Source organism: Astatotilapia calliptera, chromosome 19 (genome assembly GCF_900246225.1).
Source record: "Astatotilapia calliptera chromosome 19, fAstCal1.2, whole genome shotgun sequence".
In the NCBI taxonomy this organism is placed as follows: domain Eukaryota; kingdom Metazoa; phylum Chordata; class Actinopteri; order Cichliformes; family Cichlidae; genus Astatotilapia; species Astatotilapia calliptera.
Window position 1 is genome coordinate 8,708,660 of NC_039320.1, and position 23,951 is coordinate 8,732,610.

General features: G+C 43.3%; 1 protein-coding gene across 2 annotated transcripts in view; it reads right to left on the bottom strand.

Annotated features, from left to right (window-relative positions):
- runx3 (RUNX family transcription factor 3) overlaps nucleotides 1-22,941 on the bottom strand; it is a 46,203-nt gene extending 23,262 nt beyond the window's left edge. The window contains exons 1-5 of one of the 2 annotated variants that reach the window (XM_026151549.1): nucleotides 22,742-22,941; nucleotides 22,263-22,375; nucleotides 3,135-3,376; nucleotides 2,278-2,434; nucleotides 712-816 (exon numbers count right to left, since the gene is read on the bottom strand). In XM_026151549.1, the coding sequence (XP_026007334.1) occupies nucleotides 712-816; nucleotides 2,278-2,434; nucleotides 3,135-3,376; nucleotides 22,263-22,320 (562 nt within the window). In that variant the 5' untranslated portion in view covers nucleotides 22,321-22,375; nucleotides 22,742-22,941. Of the gene's footprint in view, nucleotides 1-711; nucleotides 817-2,277; nucleotides 2,435-3,134; nucleotides 3,377-12,573; nucleotides 12,757-22,262; nucleotides 22,376-22,741 lie in introns of those variants that run through there. The other variant, XM_026151550.1, reaches the window with a different exon arrangement.
- Nucleotides 22,942-23,951: the final 1,010 nt, after the last annotated feature.

Consider the following 23,951-nt stretch of genomic DNA (forward strand, 5'->3'; position numbering starts at 1 on the left):
TGCCGTGCCTTCCTGCCAGGGCTAACGGTGGCTGGAGTCTGCCCTGTGTTAAATCAACGAGCCACTTATGTGGTTGTGCAGGCAGGTACAGTACGACCCCTCTGACCAGCGCTGAAGAAGGTAGGAGTGAGGAGGAGGAGGAGGAGGAGGGTTCCACTGAGCTGAGCCACCTGCGGCTTGGAGACTCACTCAGCTCCTCTTAGTGGTCTTGGGTTTTGCCTTAATATGCTTTACAGTTTCCTCTGACAGGGCCCTTCCCTGTGCCCCTGCTGCACACACACACAGACACACAAGCCTACCCTACTATTTAAGTGAGGACAATATATTGCCCTACATTCATTCTCTAGAGGCTTACCATAACCCAAGCTTAACCCAAACTTCACTCTAATCTTAACCCCAAAACCCAAGCCTTAACCCCAAAAGAAATCTAGGGGAAACTGGATTTTCTAGCACATCTTGATCGTGTGAACTGATTCTCTAGCTCTCCCTTCACCAAGGCACTGCACACCCACGAATGCACTTGCACTTGCTTTCAGGCCTGCTCAGTGTAAGACTCTCATCTACATTCAAGAAGCCAGTGGGTTTACTGACACCCACACTTAGAGAATCGGGAGTCGACGCTGACAGTGCTGTGCAGCATCGCACCTCAATGCATTTTAGCAATAATGCTAGTGTGAGTGGGTCTCTTTGTACGTGTGCGTGTGCACTTACTGCGTGGTTCGCGGGGTCCGTCCACGGTCACTTTGATGGCGCGGTGGTACGTGGCCACCTGAGGCGGTCCAGTGAACACGGTGATGGTCAGAGTGAAGCTCTTTCCTGCAGCACAGCAACCAAATCGCGTTCATGAGTGTTATTTATTCTTCTTTGTAAACGACCGTTTAGAATGATCTGCAAAACTTATTTTCTCTCTTCTCACAACAATACTTCGCTTGTTCAACCTCAAATCATCACCGGCTTTCGTCCCGCTGCTGCAGCCTTTGAATTCAAATTAAATAATAAGAAGAAGAAAGAGAAGAAGCCAAGGACCGGCTCTCTTTTGACGGTCTGGCTGCGGGTATGATTTGGATTATTGAGGGAATGTCTTCCAGATTGTGCCAAAGAGCTTACAGCAAGAGTTTATTGTTCAACAAGGCAGGCTCTCGCTCCCATTCTGCATCAAAGTGCAGAGAGAGGAAGGCTGGACCACGCAGGGAGTCCGGCGCTCGTCCCAGGCTCTGAGAATAGCGTCCCTTGTTAAATGGAGACTGAGTGGGAAGACAGACATAAAATCCTCATGTGGGTGGGCTAATTGGCTGCAGAAATAAAAGGTACGAACTACTTAAAAAAAATCATGGAAAAGACAATCAGATAAAAAATAGAAATATAAAATCCAGAAATGGCCTCACGGAGAGAAGCGAAATGACTCCGATGAGGCTTTTAAAATCGTTCTCTTTTATTATTTAAGTTGACCATATTTACTTGAACTTTGCGCTGTTTTGATTTTCTCAATATAGCATAAAATGGTACACGGTAGGCCTATGGTTTGACCACAACATCCTGGAAACGAGCCTGTTGACGTGGGAATTTTTATACAGCAATTAAACGCAATAACCGTGATAAATAGTGCGCAATAGTCCATAAGATGCACGCATCCTAAACGGTGGCGGGGATTATTTGACAAATTGCCCCGGGACATAAATTGCACGGTGGTTTCTCATCCATCCCTCCGACTTGCACCACGTCGATGATTATTTGTATTCCCTCGGATTAAGAAAATTATACAGCCACATTGCAGCTGCATACCGTGACGCAGGCCAGATGTTTCTGATGACACCCGTGGACGTCAGTTGGCAAGGTGTGGGCACTCGTCGTACCCAAACATAAACGCTTCCACATTTGCAGAATTATCTCAGCAACAGAAATCATCCCCAAAACTGACAGAAAAGTATTTATGCGCGAGCTGTATTTTAATACGCGCAGCGGTGCAGCCTGTGCAAAATATTTAGTTTCATATCATCCGCGTTCTCTCAAAAATAATATGTTGTCACTCGTTTTTTGTTTGTTTTTTTCTGTGCCCAGAAATATGATCTATTATTATGTGTTTTCAAATGCATTACACGCAGACATTCCCTCATCGTTTGTGTCCAGGCCTCTGTGTGTGTGTGTGTGTGTGTGTGTGTGTGTGTGTGTGTGTGTGTGTGTGTGTGTGTGTGTGAGAGAGAGAGAGAGAGAGAGAGAAAGAGAGAGAGCGAGAGAGAGAAAGAGAGAGAGAGAGAGAGTTTCAGAGGTTACGCTCACCTCGTCCGCTCCTGCCCACGAAGCGCAGGTCGTTGAAGCGAGCCACCTGGTTCTTCATTACAGCCGAGGCGTTCCTCAGCTCGGCCGAGTAGTTCTCGTCGTTTCCGGCCATCACGGTGACCAGAGTCCCGTCGGGGACGTCACCAAGAGCCACAACCTGAGCGCAGGAGAGGGAAAAAAAGATGTTGGTCACTCGGGTCATCAAAGCAAATGTGCTCAATGCGCGCGTAAAACCGCATCCGACTGTTTCGTAATATTAAGTTAGAAATCGTACATTGTACAATTTGAACACAATGTCAACAATAAACTGCTGATTGAATTATGCAGCTTGGAGATTTTTTTAAAGTAGACAATGTCATCACGTTAACAAAGAAATCATATAAATTTCACTACACGTTCTGTGACTGTGATGTCCTCATCCGAGCGGATCCGAACACATGACAAAGACAGTTAACTGATAAAAACACAAGAATTGACTCAGGAAGCGTCAACATTGCGTAATCCAGAAACACATAAAGGTACAAAATATTAATTCAGCTGCTCTTGCTACTTGCACTTAAATTTCTTATCCCTTATTGTGCAATTTAAAGCCTAAAAAAGCAAATGTTATTTTTACGATTTGATATTTAAAATTTCACTCAAAGCAAAAACTGAAAGTCACCCAAAAATCCCATCAGATAATTCTAAATAAAAGAAAATGGATTACTTCCTCAAGTCCCATTTGCTTGGTTTTAATTTATTTATTTTTTGTTCTTCTTTTTTTTCTTTACTCGTACATTTAAGGAAGTTAGAGGCCTGCAGTGGGAATTATTAAATGAAAAACATAACACATGATAATAAGGAGCGATGTGTCTTGCCTTGAAAGCCACGGGGAGCGTCTTGTTGCACCTCCAGTGAGACGGCAGCACAGAGCAGAGGAAGTTCGGGCTGTCGGTCCGGACCAGCTCGCCCGCGTGGTCCGCAAGGACGTCCACCACGTTCCTGGTGTCCGGTCTTGACCTGATGGGCCCTGCGGTGGCCATGGCCCCGTTGCTGTCTCCAATCTTGCTGCAGGGGAAGGATGTGGAGGGCGGCGTGAACCGTCTGGTGGTCGGCGGCTCTACGGGAATATGCATCACAACAGCTTGGGTCAGTGCCACCTGACTGGGTCGGATCAGAGGAGCAAAACTCTTTGGAGGGAAAAGTTTTTGTCTGTCTCTCCAGACGATGCTGGTGTCAAGAGTCCACTGTGTTGGCGCAAAGGTTGGAGGCGAGAGCGCAGAGTGGAAAGAGCCTCGCTACCTGAACAGAAACTACAAACTGGTGACTGTGTGGCTAGATCATCTGCACATAATGTGTCGGCTCGAGCAGCACCAGAGCCGACAAGGTTTGCTCTAATTTCAGCAAAGACGTGCAAATAAAAGCTCTGCGGCAGCGCTCAGCTTGTCTTATATCGGTGCTCGCGTCTGCCGCACACCGTGGATTTCTTTCTGCCGCGTGAGAACTGAATATAAGCACCACAAACTGCCCGAGATCTCACTCAAACTCGCAAATAAGTGAATGAATCTCCCAAATATTTTTCTGCAGATCGGTAAGAGTCTGTTGGCACAGGTAATCCAGGCGCGATATATTAAAAAAAAAATTAATCCGCCTAACTAAAACCAAAAAAATGTCTCGACTAAACAGCGATTTTCTTTTTAAGCAGACGCCTCCCGCTGATTTCACCAGAAACTTTTTTCACCGCTGGTTTAAAAACAAAACAAAACAAAAAAGTCTAATTAAATTTCTCAAACTCGAATATCTACAGTCAAACTGCAGTTAAAGCACAGCGATGTCCTGTTTCTTGCGTAAAAGTTCTCGCAACCGTATCCCAGTTTAGGTGTTCCCACAAAAAAAAAAAAAAAAACCCAAAACCAACACAACTCTGGAATAATGGGAACGATCCTGTCGCTCCAGTTGGATTTCCTTTAAAAGTTATCCTTTAGGGCGCAAGAAGAAGCCGTGAGGATGAACAGGGTGCAGAGTGCCGCGATATTATTTTACCCTAGTCATTTTAGTGTTTAGTGGTTGGGAGTGTGGAGATGATTTCGACCAATGAATCTACTGGGCTGGGCTTTCATCAGACCAATCAAACTCGCCGGTGCTCCCTCTGCAGCTATGCACTGTTGTCACACACACGATCTAAATTATTGATACATATCTCTGCTTTTCTCTGTGTTTTTATGCGCTACACACGCTTTTTACATGAAACAGAAAGCAGGAGACAGCGTGCGTTAAGAGGAAATGTTTTATTTTTATTTTATTTTTTCAGAATAAGAGACGCCAGATATAACTTACGAAAACAAAACCAGCATGCAAGCAAATACTTTTGCTTAAATTATTATTTTTATTATGACTATTAATGAAATAAGCAGATGCTTTAAATGGTGAATTTGATGGACTATAGCGCTTAAGAATAAATCTTGCGTTTGGCTACTGTGGAGATTTACTGTAAATCCCGAGTGTCACAGGGCACCACCTTAATCGTTAAAATATTATATAAGATCAAAGGTGTGCACCTTTATCTCCACGCTGGTTTATCACACAGCCTCCTCTGAACTCAGCTGTTTGGAAGTGATCTAAAGAAGGCCCGAGACTGCACAGGTCTGCGGTTTCAATCTCATTTATTCATTTTAGACGCTATTATATCTCGAGGCTTCGCACCATCTCTAAATTTTCATAAAGTGAAATTATGGGTTTAAGATAGATCCATATCATTTTAATTGACTGAGCGGAATTCAATAAAAAAATTAAAGCAAACAAGCAAATGTGTTTTTTCCACATCAAAGAACATAACAGAGTCAATGCGTGTGTGCCAGAGGCTGAATTCATTAGAAATGTTGAGGGTTACATCAAATGACGGCACACCCTGCTAAAGCCTTCCGCCGTGCTACTTTTTGACACTAGTTGGCGCATTTGCCTTTTCAATCGCTGACAGCCCCGGCGGTCTGAGAAGCAGACATTTCACATCTGCAGAGGAAACTTTTATCTGCTCCCTGAGATGAGTCGGAAATCTGAATTAATTTCGACTTTAGGCCAAACGCTTAAACATATTTTTGATTTTTGGGGGGAATTTCTGTTTAGCTGGTGGGAGATTTGCTCCCCGGGCATTTTCATATTCACATCCACGTGTGAGATATTTGCCCGGATCACAATAAAATGTGTTATTGTCGGGAAATAAAAATTCTTATTAGAGCACGCACATTTATTCGTTTAAAAACTTCTCATTGAAGCCAACTGAATGAATAAAATGCGATATTTGCGCGTCTACATACATCATTTATAGATTCAATTCTCTGAGAGTTTTTTTGTGTGTGTGTCTGCTGTAATTCATTTTAAATGCACAGACAGGCTTTTAAACATCGCTTAAAAATACCGTGTGCACATTTTACTGAGTTTGGCGAGGAGTGATCGATTAGGAGAGAAAGCATTACGCTCTAGAAATTTGGTAGTTTTGATTTAAAAATGCCACAAAACGTAAAATAATAATTAATGAATTAAATTCAGCGAATATATGTTTTAGTAAAATTTTCATAGTGTGTGTGCAGTTTTTTAACGCTGTTTGTTTGCAATATAATTAATTGAGAGCAGCTAAGTAGCTCGTCGGAGTGGTTTCCCTTAACCTTTCCTGCCGCAGTGATCAGAGCTGCAGTCACACAGCAGGATGCAGAGCTTAGACAGAAACATTATAAACATCATTCTAAAATTTTAAGATGTTAAAATCGTCTGAAAACTCAATTTTATTTCCTAATAGCTATCAGCAAACATCAGTTGATCATTGTTGGCGCATCTGTGCAACATTCATTAATATTTACAATGGTAACGTTGCACAACCGTGTGCGCAGAGTGCCAGCCAAGTGTTGCTAAACTTTAGTTCTCTAAATAAATTCTGTGAAATTCTACCTGCGTGCCGTTCTCTCTCTTTCCTTCTGGGCTGAATGCTGTGAGAAATATTAATGTGCAGGCTTGTTTTAACACTCTCACACTCCTTGTCTGTGGTTGCTTGTTTTTTGTAATGTAGGACAGCGGTTCAGAGGGTTTGAGCAAAGCTTTGAAAAAAATTACGCACTGAAAGCACATGAGAAAAAAAAAAGAAATATTTTATGGTAGCAAAGCCACCATCACACTTATCCCTGGTTCACAGAAGACAGCAGCATAAATAATTGCTTTATGTGTTGACACTGTTGTTTTTTTTTTTTTTTACCTGATGTGAGAAATCTCCAAATCACAGAAGCTTAGAGCTGTACAACCTGACCTCCCTGAATTAAAACAATAAATAAATCGGATCAGATTAGCTGTCACACTGCCTCTATTTTAAAAAAGCACAGCTGGACTGGGACAGTGACAATGCTGGTGGTATTTTAGTCATCCTCCTGCCCTAGTTCATTATTAATATGTGACCACACGCCCCAGCTATACCCCACTCAGCCTTAATGTGCGCTCCGGGCGCCTGTCACATTTAGACCTCCACATTTCAACATGCAGTTTCTACAGTTTCAGCCGCACAGGCATCGAGGACGGAGCCCGCCGTGCCCCTGAACGATTTTTAATGATCCGAGTGGGCTGAGCCTGAAATCAAGACAGAACTCCTGGAGGACATGTGAAACCCAGGACCCACCTCAAAAAGGCCTCAGCGTATAAGATTCTTGAGCATTCAGGGATGAAAAGAAAACAGATCCTTCAGATATAAATCAAGAAATCACATCATTGTTTACTGACGGTTGCTCTGTGAAAACCTGTGGTTGAGAAGTTGCCTTCATCTGTTTTCCTGGCCTGAATCAGAACAAAAGAAGGGGTCTCCTCAGCATCAGAAAGCATCACACAGTCTGTCTGAAGCACCGCAGTAAAACAAATCTGAAATGGGGCATTTTAGACACTCTGGACAAGTCGAATAAAAAAAAAAAAAAAAAGGAGTTCAAAGGTTTTGTGGAATCTTTACAAAGTCTTCTGTGAATTTAAAGCCAAAGGAAACCCTGCTTGCTTTGGGTTCTGTGTGCAATGAGTCAGATTGTAAAGACTAATATGAGTATGATCCCTATTAGTGGAGAAACAGCAAAGCCTTTGGGGTCTGTAAAGGTATACCTGGCTCTAAATGCCAACCACACTGCTTTCAGTGCCACTTAAAAGCCACTTTGAAGATGGGGACAGTCTCAGATATGTCGAGATCTCTTTAAAGTTTTTCTTTTTTTTCCCCCCTCGAATATGATCTATTAGCCTGTGTAAACTCCCAGGCTATTTTCAGACATGCACACATAAGCCTTTGGATGGGTAGCTATTCATTTGGAAAAGGGGGCTATGGGGGCAATTAGAAATAGTTTGAGGTTCAGCGATGACATAAGACAAAGATTTCTATCTTTAGAGGAGCTGCGGCGGTCACACATTTCTGTACATTCACAAATTACAGGGCAAGCTTTGGCCCTCAACCCACCGAATGCATTCCTTCCGAAAAGTGTCTGCTCGAATTTCAGCCGGGGGTTTCTGCTCAGTGGAAATCTGAGTGTTCTGAATGGACGACTTCTATGAAATGGAGTTTTATTCCTCTTGGATTAAATTAGCTCTACTTTGGGGCTTGGGGTATTTTTTTGTATGAATGATGAATTCTGTGGTGACTGTGGAACGCCAAGCTTGTTTACCCTTCCCTCCCTTTTTCCCCCTTTTTGCTTTTTTTCAAAATGCAGCTCGCTATGAAATGGACTTTTTCTGCTTGATATGACAAGAGTGTCTGTGATTAGACTTCTAAGCATGATGTAAGTCACCAAAGCCATTTGTGCTAGTCCCCTCAAAGCCAAATCATATTCTAGCGTCAGAGTGTTTATATACACAAGTATATGGAGAAACTTTTAAACAACAGTGAGTGGGTACAGACTGTTTGGGTTTGGGGCTCTTGCTGCTCTGATGCCTGATTCTTTCTCAAATCTTGATTACAGAATGTGTCAGCACATCACAATTGGCGGTCATTTTTGTCCATTTTGATGTTCGGGCAAGAAAATGGGAAACACATTGAACAATTTTGATCATGTAAATTTGCATGTTACTTTTTCTCCAGCAAGGTCGCCTGTGTTAGTTTTAATGATGGCTGGAATGCATCTGTGTACGTAAACTTTGTTTGAGCTCCTAATGACCCCAAAAGTCTTTATTTTCATTTTCATTTCTATAGTTTTCTTCAGCGTTCACCCCCCACCGCCTGCCGCCTTGTACTCGGGCCCCAGTTTCAGATCCTTGAAGGCATTTAGAGTATATTTGATTCCAGAGATGATGAAGAGGATGGTGACACTTCCAAACCCAGCAGCTAATTACTATGTAAGCATGATGAGCTGTGATCAGGCAGTCACCGGAGGAGACAATGAGCACATTCATCTCATGCATCTTTAATACGCTGCATACATTTAAAAAAAGGTGCAGAGTGGAGCCAAGGGCTTATTAAAGCCTCCTGAATCAATTTAGCAACGTAATGGCTGTTGGGGGAACGACTGCAGCTACGTTTTTATTTCTGTCTGCTGAATGTAAATGGCCTTCTTAAAGACTGCATTCATCTTCAGACCCACCAAACGGTGCTTCATCACTTCATCCCATATTGACTGCATTATGAGTTTGGTAGCGTCGATTTTGACCAGCCCGGTGCTGCAACGCTGGAAAGACGCAACAGTGCGTTTGTTCGACAAATGCAGGAAATCTTCTGAGTGATTATGGCAGAAAAACTAAAATCACACTTTAATGGCAACCAAACAACTGACATGATGACTCTGTAATGCTAATATTTTATAAATCTAAACAGTTTGCGTTGATTACAGGGACTGAAATTATCATAATATAATGGAAATATTTGGCACAGCATGTAGTTGTCAAATTAAGATTTTATGTTCAAAATACTTAAGTCTAACAAATACACCCAATTAAACTCCAACCAAATCATTATTTAGGTTATTAAATAATTTCTTGTTATGCCAAACTTCTGAAACGGCTTCACTCTAAACCTGTAATTAAATATTTGAATTCTATATGTAATTATTTAAAGCAACACAACTCAAACTAGTGCAGAAACCAACGTGTACCCATTTATAATACAGCCATTATAATACTCACTGGGGCAAAATTAGGAGCAAAAATAACACAACTGCACTGCAAGTGTTCGTACTTTGCACACAATGCAGAATCATTTCGATTCGATAATCTGACAGGTGCTTGCACACCGTTTGCGATCAGCAGCCTGCCACGCCCATATAAGGTAACATCTTTGCTGCACCGTGTCATAGAGAAAGCAAGCTGTTCTAATTGAGAAGCCACTGAAGTAAGACAGAAATTGAAACCAATTGAAAGGTACACTTTCTATAATGTTTCAACATAAGTGATTTTAGTAAAAACCGACAATGACAAGCAGACTCTGGGAACGGGAAATAAAATGATAAAAATGGGTGTGGAATTAATTGTGAAAAATAAAATCGACCACAAGACAAAGGAGGAAGTAGCCGCCTAACCTGTGAGCCCAAGACAAGAGACACTTATGTCCACAAAATAAATGTTCAAGTGATGAAACCCAGCAAGGATGAAAGGCCACCGATTTCAGTGCATAACTAACTGCATTAAATATTGTTTTCTGTCAAGTACATTCTAATATTTAATAAGACGAGTGTTTAGATTTTCCCTAACAGCCAACAGAATGAACACATTTTGATGAATGAAACAGTCGCTGTTAACTTTGAAGTAACTGTGTGGGGTCACAGACGTCTTTGTGCCTCGGTGATGTTTTTAAATGCTTCTGAGCATAAATGTGTTAATGCTCCTCTACATATGGTATAAAGAGTGCAATGGAGATTATAAAGTTATATGGGGACTCGACTAATATAAGTATGTCTTTTAACATTCGAGGCTTTGATTTTATTATTGATGCTTTGCTGCTAAACTTGTGGCTAACAGCCTGAGAGCCGGAAGATTTACTGCTGCGAAGCCTGAATGCTCAACGTGACAACGACACCGGATCAACTGGCAGAGACCATCCTCGTTAAGTTATTTTTCCATAAAAAGTGATTAGGAACAACAATTAATGGAATCAGAAGATGATAAAGACAACAAGAGCCAATAAGAAGTAAAATAAGTGAGTTCTGTTGCTAAGCAGCTTGGTGAGTTGAGGGTTAAAAGATGATTCGTGCCTATGTAGTTTTTGCAAAACGGCAATTGTTTCTACTCCAAATAAAAATGTAAATTTACCATGAACAACGCGCGCATCTATTCTATTAAATGCTGCTTCAGCTTACGTCCTTAATGCCCACTAGCTTACGGAAACTAATGGTTGCGTAAAAAATGCCACTTTATTGTCAGTTTCTCACTTTGGTATTTGTTAATAATACTCCAGTTTTTTCATTTGAGTAGAATTTGACTTGTCATGGAGCATTTTTGGATTGTTGTGGCTGTTTTAAAGAATCTGCTGCAAGTCAGTTTAGGTCCCCCTCCTCCCCACCCATCCTTTCAATGCCAGTTCACCCCACCCCCGAGCCAGGCGGGGGGGAACTCGCCGTAAACCTCGGTGTCACGGTCGCTCCGCCCTCACATCATCCGTCGGGTACACTCACCCAACGATGACAGTCAGAGGCCTGTGATGTGGTTGGCAGGCCTGTTTATTCTTTGGAAACCCACTAAAAGTAGCATTGGATGGTAAGCTCACCAAAAGGCCCCAGTGCTATTATAGGAGCACTTTTGGGTTGAGTTTTGATCTGGTGGGTTTGTAAATAGGGCCCTGCCTTGCTGCGGGGCACCACTTTTGGGCTATATTGTTTAGTATGACCTGAAGAAGCTTTTTGATATTCAGGGTGATTTGTAACGTGGAACAAAATGCAAAGCCTTAAACTGGAGGCATATAGGCTTGTATACTCTACAAGAGCACCAGTATACGTTTCTCATAATGTTGATGATGATGGACAAAAGGCCTTGAAAATGTGCCCTGCTCTACTTTTACTGAAGGACAGATTGCATTTTTTTCTTTCTTTATTTACCCGAGTAAGTCAGTATAACTTTTAAATCTAAATGAGACCCATAAATACGTCAACTCCCCTATTTTTTTCAGTTGTGGTTTTTAGTGTGAGCTATAATCATTTCTCATCTTTCTTTGTCTCCGTGTCTCTGTCTATTTGTGTGTAACGACACACACACACAAACACATATGCACACAAATGCACAGTGTTTCTCCTTTTCTGGCGAGAGCTTCTGATGCAAGGACGGCAATCTGTAATCTGTAGTAATTGCATGTTGCAGAAAAACATTTTTCCGCTGTGGTAATCGCTGCAATATGTGCAGTTGTGTTGCCAAAGTGACAGCACCCCCACCCCCTACAGTTTCTCTCTCTCACACACACATGCAGACACACACACGGACTGTCCTCAATCACTTTGACTTTGCCAAATGTGGCCGAAATTTTGGAGAGTGCTCCTCTCCTCACGGGCAGACAGGAAAAGAGACGAGCAAATGTAGTAGTGTGAGTGGTAAACACACACACGCACACACTTGTGTACACACCTGTGCCGCTGTCATGCTGCTGCATTCACCTTCTGCAAAAGATTTACAGTTCCTGACAGTGACAGTTTAACTGCCATGCAGCCCTGGTGCCAGAGCCGTGCCAGAGCCCAGCTGCCGCACACAGATCGGCAGACAAATCTTTCACAGGAGCCACATCAATTCACTTGCCTGTCTCCGTTTTACCAGGTATCGCACAGTGCGAGCAGGTGACATTAACACGAGTCCGACTCTAATCCCCTGATCTTGTTTGTAAAGTTGTCTCGGAGAGCCGAGTTCCTCCTGATTACTGGAAGTTGCAGCCGCATTAAATTCAGGCGGTGCAGTGACGGTCTGTGGCTGAACCAATGATGCGCGTTGATGCTAACCATCGTCTACCATTTTCAACACGCTGACACCAACATCTACTCGACTCTGTTGGACTGTGGCTCGGGTTTATGAGGTCATCACCACCGTGAGACCGAGGGCAAACTATGGTGTGTGTGCAGAAGAAAAAACCCAACACAGCTTAGTTGCTTCACTTCATACTGCCTCAGCAGAGAATCTCTCTCGCTCTCCGGCTGTCTGTCATTTCAGCCCAGCAAAGCAGCGACACACGTTTATGATATCATTACTCACCGCGTCATCGCCCCCTTTTGCCCAACAGAGCCCCCAAAGTATGTCAGCCCCGGCTGTGTCACCACACACACCTACTAGAAGGACAGCTAATACTCAGAGACATTTATAGATACACAGCACAGACACCAAGATTGCAACCAGACTGTGTGTGCAAACCTTTTCCTCTCTGGGCTGCTACTCTGACTGCTGAAGCCATCCAACCTCCCAGCAGTTGAACTTCCCTGTGTCTCTAATGGAGTCTCTCTGTCAGATCAAACAGCTCCCACTGGCGAGGAGAGGAGACAGATCGCAGCGCTGGAAGCCGTTCAGTCTGACAGCCCAAACACGTTTGACTGGCAACGCAGCCTGCGTCTACTCTTCCATCGCTGGAGATCCCACACAAATATAGTAGCGCCACCAGAGAGGGGAAAAGGGGGTGAAGAGTAGGGAGGGGGTAAAGGAGCCCGTCAGCTCAGAAAATAAGTTGTGAGGCGTCCCGCTCACACAAAAGCAAAGCCCAAAAGCTCGGCTTTTTCTCAAAATGAAATCGCATGTGAGCCGAATATTAGGAAGTGCACATGGCTTCCAGCAACCACCAAGCCATTATAGCAGAGGCTGTAAACCACATTTTCACCAGCAGACAATGCCTCTTTGTGCGTGTTGTGTGGCGGTCCCCACTCGATGGCTCTCAAAGAGAAACGCTACATGTTTAAAAGCTAAAGAGAAGTATAGCTGATGAAGAGCAAGTGTCACTTTTAATATCTGGTTAATTAGTGGCAGTCGTGACAGGAGGGGCGAGCAAGACAGTCTGCCCTCGTTTAGCCCCATGGCGAGGGAAACCTTTGATGTGGTTGCACATGGAATGCTGTTGTTCATTCCTCTCTGCAACAAAAGCCACATGTTTTACTTTTTGAGACGAGGTTTCTGTTACTTTAAACTGTGAAGGAGCACGGCAAGGTATGTAACGTGTGACACGAACGGCACGAATGCTGACAGGCAAAACGCACGAATGTTTTGTTATTAGTGGTGTTGTGCATTTAAAATCAAAAGCCTTAGTCATCACTGCTCGCTGTGCATGTGCACACATTCAAAGTCGCTTTACGGGGACACACAAATCCAGACAATGTTCATGTTTTTGACTTTTAAGCTGTTGTCATCAGCGTTCGTCTCTTCCAGCTCCTCTCGTCGCTGAAGGGACTCTCTCTCGAGGGTCATTCCAGGTTCTGTCACACTCATTCAAGTGCAGAGAGACTTCAAAGAGCCCCCAAATATTGAATTTGCATTTATTTCCCTCTTCAGAGGGTCAGCCTCCCGAGCACCATCTGACTCACTGCAGAATTCGACCAGATTTGAACAGGAACCCGGCGCTGGTTTCCTGACAAGTGTCCATGCCACTTTCCTCTGCAGACGTGAGACAACTCTTGGAAAGTACTCGACTGGCCCTCTGGGCTTTTCATCGTAAGGAAACAAGGGTGTGGTGGCCCTCAGCCTGCAAGCCAAACAGTTTTGGAAAGCACTTAGATGCATAATACTGTCATCCCTCATAAATTTAATCTTTTGCACAGTAAATGATTATTGTCAATCACTGCGATTGATTACAAAGTAATCCAAAAGAAAGTGAATTATCTCCAAATGTCACTCAGTCTTGCATGTAGCCATGTGTCTGTGTGTCTTTTTTGGGTCGATTCCCAGTTTTAGATTAAGTAAACTCAATTGAAGGCAAAAACGTATTTTCACTAGAGTCCTTCCATTCAAGTCATTACGCCAGTCAAATACTAGGTATAATTGTACTCCAGGAAACCATCCGCGGGTCTGAAGTGACTGAATGTTTCCTCTCATCATCTCCATCACTAATCAGCAGTGGCATTGCCCGAGTACAGTTAGCACCCCGGCCACGTGGAGCTTGCATAGTAAGGCAGGACTTTCCCTTCTTTGACTCAGAGCCTGAGGCGTCCATCGAGGCTTTGCTGTAACTGCACTCTAATCCCCTGATTGCTGTGTTTACGCCCGGCATGTCGCTGCTCCACGTCAAGGCGGCCACAGCTAACGACGAGCTAATGACACAACGATGACAAGGAGCGTTTGTAAACCCAATCAGTAGCCTCGAGTCTGGCTGCCTGGTGATTAGGTTAATCAAACTTTATACTGGCTGAAAGACTGGCTTGCTGTCTGCCTCTTATGTCATCACGCTGATTAAAGGGGAAAAGCTGTGTTCACGTCCATCAGGCTCGTCTGACACACACATACACACACACGTCTTTCTGCCAGGTTGGCAGTGTTAACAGATTCGGCTGTCTTACTATAAAAGTGGAAAGATGAATGCCTCCATTTAGCTGAGAACTTCATCTAACGTAGCCTTAACCAATCAGCTAGATAACCATGTAGCAAGAAACTAGATTAGCTATTTAAAAAAAAGTTAACAAATGAACAGATGACCAAAATAAAGATGCTAAATATATAACAAATAGTCAAAAAGGGCTAAAAAACACTTGAAATCGCTTACTACAAGTACACATACATAAGATGAAACTGTTACCTAACATTGTGGCTAATTAGAGGCTAACCATGTTGAAAGAGCTAGCTAAAATTCTAAATAACAATTTGGAAAATTCTTAGCTACCGGTATGGATTCGTGGTTGAAAGGGCTAGACAGAAGAAACCATCTTGAAATGTTGCCTAAAATAATTGATAAGAATCTGAAATTGATGACTAAACATAAAGAGTAGCAACTAAAAGTAAGTAAACCAGTTCCTGTTGATACCTGAGACAGTGGTTTAGGCGTTGTCTCAATTTCACTGCCTCTTACCCGAATTCAGCCGAAATAGTCTTCAGCTCATGGATGGATAGATGTAAATGGTAAATGGTCTGTATTTGTAAAGTGCTTTCCTAGTCCTTAAGGACCCTAAAGCGCTTTACACACTCAGTCATCCACCCATTCACACACACATTCACACACTGGTGATGGAAAGCTACATTGTAGCCACAGCCACCCTGGGGCGCACTGACAGAGGCGAGGCTGCCGGACACTGGCGCCACCGGGCCCTCTGACCACCACCAGTAGAATGAGACATTTTGATAACTGAAAGCACACATCGTGATGAAGATGTAGTTTAACATTTCTTGAAAAGGTTTCTTGACTCCTTCTTACTGAGCTTTAGGGGCAGCCCAACTCCAGATGTTGGGGACCACTTCTACAACACTTCATATCTAACAGGATAAAATAAATTGAGTCTCTTTCCAAGTCACAAGATTTTCAAAGTTTTACAGTCTCACAGGAAATGCTTATTTGGTTACCACCATCTCAGTCCCGACATTACAGTAGTAACCACAGTACACAGTAGTCGGTTAAATATTTTTTTAAGCTTGCAACACCTTATAAAATCATGAAGGCGGTTGCTGATATTTTCCTGTTAAGTCCTGTGTGTGTTTAGTCACCATGTGGGTAATTCTGCTGGACTAAGGCATCAGGAGACCATATGTTAGTCCTGACCAGCTATTATGGTGAGGTCAGACAGCATTTACAGCGGGGAAAACGTCAAAGTCATCATGTTGACATGCACGGTCCTCTCTGAGTCAGCACGGGGAGGAGTCTGGCGGTGGACTTGGATATGTGCGTGCACGCAGCCTATACACATCACCGCCGGTCTGTACGTTTACGCTCGTGACGGCTGCGATCGTGAGAACGGTATTTGCAGCAGACAGAGTGACCTCAGTGCAGACAGACTAAGGAGAAGAAATGGAGGGGCCACTTCTGCTGCACAGCTGAGGGGGAATCCCTGGCATGGTGTTTCCTACTGAAATAATACAGAAGTGAGCAGCTGCAGAGAAAGTACAGGCTCCCTGAGTTTACTTTAGGGCAAAAACCTGCTGCAGCACAGGGACAGGAGATCGTTATCTTAATTCTGCATGAAGTTTCACAATGTAGACAAATACGGGAATAATATACGGGCAGCATTTGTGGAGGAAGTAGATAGTAATTTTAAATTAATTTAAGGAAACATCTTTTTTTAAACGAGTAGTCAGACATTTTGGGAAATATACTGGAAGAAAAAACTTAATTGAGAAACAAAGCGTAAAACTAATTTTGGCTTTTACAAGGGGGGGAGGGGGGCAAGTGTCAGACTGTTTCTTATCCAGACGCTGCGACTTCCTCGTCACTGAGCGCTTCAAAAGACACAGAATCTGACCACAGAGCCGTCAGACACATGATGCCAATTGTCATTATTATTCTTTAGCTTTTGTAGCTATGAAATAAAACTGTTAAAGCCAGACGCAGGTTTGCCACACTTGCTAAGCTAAGCTAACTGGCAGTATCAATACTATGTGAGAGTGATATCAGTCATTACATCTCAGACAGTACGTTTTTCCCACGATGTCTGACTAATTCCTCAGTAATATGTTGGTCATAGTAATACGTCTTTGTTTTGGGTTTTTTTCCCAATTTGCCCACCCCCACCCTCTTCAGTGCTAAAGACAAAAAGCACATTTAGTTGGCGCGTTACTGCAGCATCGTTACTCATCCGTTTCCCCCGATGAGCCTGAGAGAAAACTAAAATCCCATTTTTGAAATGCTCTTTCCACAAAAATCAATTCCCTGTGGTTAAAGTTATGTTTGAGGGGAGGGAAGAAGCAACCCAAAAAACATGTTTTATTGCAGCAATGACAATTAGCTGTATGTAAACAAGTCAAGAAAAAAAATTCTGGGAAAATGGAGGAAAATAGAGAATCAGAAAACATTTCATTGCCTGCAGCCGCTCACATCCTATCATTATCTGCATTTTTCCTCCACCGTAATTAAGTGTTTTCTTTATTGCTTATGGGAAGGAGGATAGGCTATAAGGATGTTTTGAGCATGATTAAAGTTGGTCATAATGAAGTGAAGATTCAGTGTGGAGGAAGGATTTTTGTCTGTGAAAAACACTGCCTTTAATCCTTCTGATGGTGACAGAATGAGTTGCTCTGAGCCTTAGATCTTTGCTAACCTTTCACACATGATAAAGTACTCTTTCTTTGCTCGCCATTTCATTTAAAAAAAAAAATTAGAAGTTTCTGCCTGCTGATATGTTTCTGAACATGTGGGATCTCCATAAGTTTGAGTCAGTTTATGTGCCGCGGCGCAGACCCATGCCTGCCCATTAAAGTAATTTGTGGGTTAGAATGCGACTGTAATGTCAAAAACAAAAGTGCGCAGGAATCGGCGTTGTGCTTAGTCACAGGCAGTTTTTGCTTCACCTCTTTTACTGCCGCAGAAGAGATGCTGTCGACAACATCAGCCTAACGACAAAGGGAGGGGTCCGAACAACAAGTCCTCTTCATCTGAGTCAAGCGCAGGACACGGCTCTCTAATTGTAGCCAAATCCCTGAAAGCAAACTAAGCCTGTGATGAAACAAATGCTTATTTCAGGTTTTACTAAGAATTGTTTATCTTATTTCCAGTTTTGCCGAAAATTGCAAGCAAATTCCATGCACCGGCATAATTGCTGCATAAATTTAGGTTAATAATACATAAATTAGCTAACAATAATACTCCTGTTTTTTCTGCAATCCCAGCCTTACCATGTAATAAGCTGTGAGGCCGGCCTGTGGTTTAGGGCGTAGGTTTAAAACAAAATTAAATAGCCAAATTGCAAGAGGAGCTTTTCCTTAATTTAGCTGTCCACTGTGCAGGATGAATGAGATCATGAAGAGTCTAATAACAGTTTGGATTTAATCATTTTAACGTATGAAATATCATCAGCTCGTAAGCGAAGCAAATTAACCGTAAAGAGATGACTCACCAAAGTTGAAGAGACTCATCCGGTATGGGCATTACTTTTTAGAAATAAAGCTCGAGAGTTTTATATTGTGATCATTTCCACCTCATTATCCAATTACAAGTCTGCATATTTTCCTCCAGACATATAGTTTGTTCCCGAAGAAGTTGGTCTAGACATCATAAATTCCTCTGACATCTCTTGCATCATATCAGGAAATTTTTCAGTCATTTTTTAAAAAAACGCTCTGTAATTCTTATGTAAGACTATAGTGCATTTTCAGTTCTCTTGCTTCAAACGTCAGATTTCTCTCGGTAACACACCCGCAGGAAGTTTATTGCTTTCACAGCAGCAATGCATGGTCAGATTAGAGTTTAACGTGCGAGGAGCCGAGTCGCGCAGCAGCCTCGGATCGTTTGCACCCTTCGCAGGATGCCGGTTCGCAGCCAGCACACCTCCAGTTTACTTTCCAGCAGATTCACAGAAACATGCCGGGAGTGTTTATTGAAAGAAGTTGCTCAACCTTTCAGAGCGCTTTTTTATTTTTTTAAAGTCGGAGAAACCTTTAAAAACAAAAATCCATATTATCAGATTGGCTGCAAAGAATTTGGCCCCTGTGGTCGCTTGCTAACCACCAGAAAATTGTATTTACTACTACACTTAACACAGCTTTAACCTTGACCAGTGCAGAGCCGCTGTTTTCACCCAAAAGTCTGCAAGGGCGGAGGCACGTTTAGGATTAGTCGACCACATAATCAGCACGCCCCTCTGCATGCTCTACCTGGAAGCCATCTTACTGGCAACCCTCCCGCTCCCCACCCCCTCCCACTAAAAGTGTGCCCCATAACGTTGTGTTGACAGCCGGTGAAAGCAGCGAGACGGACCAAAAAGTAAATAAGTACCTTCAAAAACATTTACAGCCCTAATCAAGTCCAGAGCGCTGCTTCCATCCAATATGCCTTCAGAGTTTTATAAATAGATATTACACTGGGCTAAATTGGAGACAGGATTTCGCCGCTCTGTGGCTGTCATGCGTTTTCTATTATTTGCTTTCACTTTAAAATATTGGAACTCTTAATATCTTGTTACAGATTTCAGCCAGCTCAGCCAGTCTTTTTGTTTTGGCGTCACTCGGGGGCCTCGCACTCAGCAGGATTTTGAACGGGCTCCAATCAAGCATGTTAATTTAAGAGAGGAGAAAAAAACATTCACCATGTGACTTGTTATTAATAAATTCAGCAGAGGCCGGCTATGTGTTCAGTTAAATTTATAGCCATTTTTTTGAGCTACTGTATAAGGCCTTTTTATTTGTCAGTGGTTCTGAGGCAGAAATTCATCGTAAGTTTTATCCTCTGTGAATGATTCATTTTGATGCATATAAAGGGTATTTTTCTCATACTGCCTTTTCCCCCTTTCTAACACTTGTAGAGCAAACAAGACCACCTCCCAGAAGCCTCGAAAATACAACTCATTCTCACATACGAGCCTTCACTTCAATTCACGCAGCTCAATAAGCCAAACATATAAAACCATTCCCACCCTAATAAACTGAGGCCTTTTTCTCCACCACAAAGGGAGCTGGCTCCCAAGAGTGTTAAAAAAAATCAAATGGGACTCTTGAATGTAAAACAGCCTGCAGGGAACACAGCGGCCCTTCCAAGTGGAGGGAAATGTGGTGACAGCTACTGAGCCAAGGAAATGACCCAGCACACAGCTGCTGTAAGGCAGGTACCCCACCTGATGCAAACGCTGCCAGCACTAAGGATCGGAAAAGTCAGTAAAGTTTATACAACCCTGCTTCACGGGGGGAAAGTCCAGTGTTTTTTTTAGGAGCTACCGAGTTTTTTTTTGGTTTTTTTTGGTTTTTTTTTCAAAAGGTCTCAGAAATGCTGCTTTCTGATTAAATAGTGGTGCTAATGTGTAAGGGTTAGCAGGTGTAGCCTCATTGTGGTTTTTATCAGCAAACTGCAGCAGCTCTGCGAGTCTGCATCAGATTACCATGTCGCAAAGCTCTCCCCGTTGCTGCCTGTTTCTTTCACAACGTGCTATCAGACTATTAGCTTTTTCTTGTGATCTATACAAAGTTAAAGTTGACGAGAGCAACGGTGTCTGTTCCCTTTGTGCGTGTGTTGTGCGCTCATGTGTGTCTCAGTGTGTGTTTGTGTCTCCATGAACTTTAGCGGAGGACTGAGGTTTCTGAGGTGAGGCGTCCTCTCGCTTCTCACGCGAAGTGCATCTGATGTTGCACATCACATGTGTCGTCTGTCTGCTCTGTGAGATCGGTTGAAATATCTAAAGTTACCGAAATAACACTTATAGACCGAAACCGTCTGTGTATGGTGCTGATATTTTTGTTACAGTCTTTGTTTCCTTTTAGCTCCAATGAAAATGTAACATGATTTGAAACAACAAGACATGTTAAAGATCAGAATGATCTTGGATGACTGTGTTTTTCTAAATGAATAAGATGCTAGTATTTCCTGACATCTGAGGAGATGAATGCAGTATTTCCATAAGCTTCACGTCACACTGCATTAAAGTCAGAGCTCAGGAAGCCAGACATTTAACAGTCTTCTTGATTTTCTGTAACCGTTCCTCTTAATTTCAGTTTGATTTGAGTCTAAAAAAGAGAGCATTGGCCAAATTGCTTTGCCTGTGTAATGCAAGTTGTTAAACTAACCGCTGGGGTATTTTGCTTACATGAGGTAGTCCTGGTTGGAAATGCTTTCAGATTGAACTGGGGGATTTAATGAGTCTTGGCCTTTGTTCTCGTGCAGTTCGGTTTCAGTCTCCTGACAGAGCGAATTGTAAAAGGATATTGCATGTTCACTAATGATTTCCAATGGTTGATCACCATTTTAAATGCTCGTCTCTTCTTTTCCCCACCCTTCTGACCTACTGTCTCCTTCTGCCACCTCAGTGCTCTGCTAGGGTTCAAAAACAAAAAGAAAATCAGGTCCCCCGAAAGCACATTACGTTAGAGGTTAAAAGACAGCAGGCGTGAACCCTGAAGTTGGTGACACACTGATCTGTAAAACGGTGAGGAGATAAAGGGATGCAGATCCAGCGGTTAAAGAGAAGAAAAGGGGGGCCTGAGCTTGTCATGAGGAAACTATAAATGCCTGAGTGTGTGTAGAAGCTGTGAGAACACTAGAACATCATCTCCTGTCACTGCGGTTCCACTGAGGATATCAGAGGATTGCTCTCATGTGAGACACAGATGTACAGAGTGTGTGAGGCTCTGCAGATTTTAAGATATACTCTGCAAACAATTACCAACTGGTAGTGCTTCTCCTGTGGCTGTCTCTAATTAACACGGCAACAAGGCCTTAATTGGGGGGGCGGGGGTATCTCCTTTTTTTCCCTATTGCCTCTCAGCGGCTGTCTCGGTGGCTGTTTGAGGAACAGTAAGAAAAACTCGGCCACCGTCGGATTAACAACTCGAGTGTCAACGCTGCTTCGTCTCAGTGTTTTTCACGACTTACGGGAATAAACAGGATGAGGACTGAAATCAGGTAAACGTTGCGCTCTCGCTCTCCATCTCGAGAGCTTAACTGCAAATAAAAAGCCGCCTGATTGGAATTGCCATGGCAACAAATGGCTTCTTCACTGAGGCTCGTCACCGAGCATAGTGCACTCACCTCACCGCACAGACCAAAAGTACCTCCTGGAAGTAAAGCAGAGAGAGCCTAATATGTTTTTTCTTTTCTCTTTTATTGTATTGCCGTGTTCCAGTAAGGGGCCCAGTCACATGGAGCCTCTGAGCTCGTATTCTCACTGAGAGAGCGCCGAGTTTCACTTGATAATGAATGTCTGTGGTGAGAATCCCATTATGGCGCTACTCCATCAAGCCTACAGAAAACACAGGAGCTGAGAGGCCTTTATGGGACATATCAGATGAGAGCTACTGTGCAAATCACACCCTCCTTTATGAACCTATTTCACAGCACACGTGACAGACAGATAAATGCATTCAAACGCTACAAGAAGCAACTCTCACATTTCACTGTGGAACTGTCAGTGCTTTTTTTGTCAAACTGACAGCACTGCACGTTGAAAACAATGGTCAGAGGGTGAGCAGAGCAGAGTGGAGAGGGCAGGATCAGCACTTACCTCTTAGTAGACTGCTGCTGTAGTTGGAGAAGGAGTCAAAGATGCTGTTGGATGCCATGACAGAGAAGTCAGAATGGTGTGGAGCCCTCGCTGAAGTCAATCTCCACAGACTTCTGAGAGAGGGGGGCAAGAAACAGGAGGATTGAAACACAAAAATAAAAGTGTAGCATAAAAAGAAGTGAAGGGAGGAAGGAGAGCACAAGAGGACAAAACTCCTGGAGCTCCGAGACTCTTTGCAACCAAGAATCTAGGGTTTGTGACTACCACAGGAATCCCAAGCCACAAGCTTGCAGAGAGAGCAGCAGCATGTGTTAGCAGCAGCACCACAAGACATTTGAGAGAGAGAGAAGTGAAGAGAAGAGGGTCAGAGGCAGAAAGAAAGAAGAAACAGAAGAAACAGCAAATGTGGTTGAGAGAAAAACAGTTTAAACAAAGGCAGGCATCAACATTTGGGTCTCCAGGTGCGGAGGTGGACTCACCAGGGCTGGAGATAAGAGGGGGCCCCACCTAACGGTGCCCGGGTGGCGTAAGCAGGCTGACGGGGGCGGGGGGCCGCTTTTGTGGTGGTCTGTCAGCGGCCTGAAGGTCTGAGGTTAGCCAGCTAGCTTGTTAGCGTGGTCTGTCTCTTTCTCTTCCACGATGGTGGCGGCCTGACTGGAGCGTCAGTGCTAGTAAAAGGCTAAAAGCCACAGTCTATCTGCATCCTCCTCGCCATCCTCCACACAGACACACACTCCCCTCCGTGAGTGGTGGAGCCCACGTCACATGTCACGTGAGGTCACCGGGCCTTTCCCTCCCACCCTCCTTCCCCTCCCTCCCGTCTTCTCCTATCGTCTTTGCCTTTTCTCTGGTTTCTCTTTTCGGGTTGTACTTTCCATGGTTCTTCTTCTCTGACTCGCCGTCTTCATTCTCACTTTTCATTGGTCGTCCAAGTTTTGGAAATATTCTATTTTCTTTTGAGTTCAAACCAGGCAGCGGCCTGCGTCGCTGTGGCTCACTGAGGTTTGCAGAAAGAGCACTAAAAACCACTGCAGAGGAGCTGAAGAGACATTCAGATGTATTAAGCCCAAGACAAACACAGGAGAGAGAAAAAGACAGGACTGAATCAGATGAGGAGAAATAGAAAATGAGAGATAGCTGTGGCTTGAGGAGACAGGAAAGTGTTGTCTCTAACTGCCGAACAACACTGAGCATGCTGTGTATACTGTGTATGTGTGTCCTGTGCTAGTTTTATGTTTGTCTGACTCACGGCACATCTGTGTTTGTAAGAACCGGTGGTTTTGGGCCTGCAAAACCTCCACCCTCACTTACCACTTGATAGTATCATAATCTTAGTCTCATCAGAAGCCGAACGGCTCGACTCTGCCCGGGTTCTCTCCTCTGCCATCAGCCTTTGAAGTTCCCTTTTTTCCTCTCTTTATTTTGCCCTCTTTTATATTCATGTACATTTAATTCTCACACAGCTGAACCTGCATAATGCAAAAATAAAACTTTGTGTCCACGTCTCAAAATCTTTAAATATTAATTATATGCGTCCCTTTTTTTTTTCTAACCTGAACTTCCTTATGCAATACAAAAGATATTTTTATAAAACTTTAGTATTTGCGGGCAACTGAAGTCTCTTTCCCCTGTGAAAGTGCAAAGCGATTTAACCTGATTGTGGTTTTCACACTTTTTCATTTTCTGGGT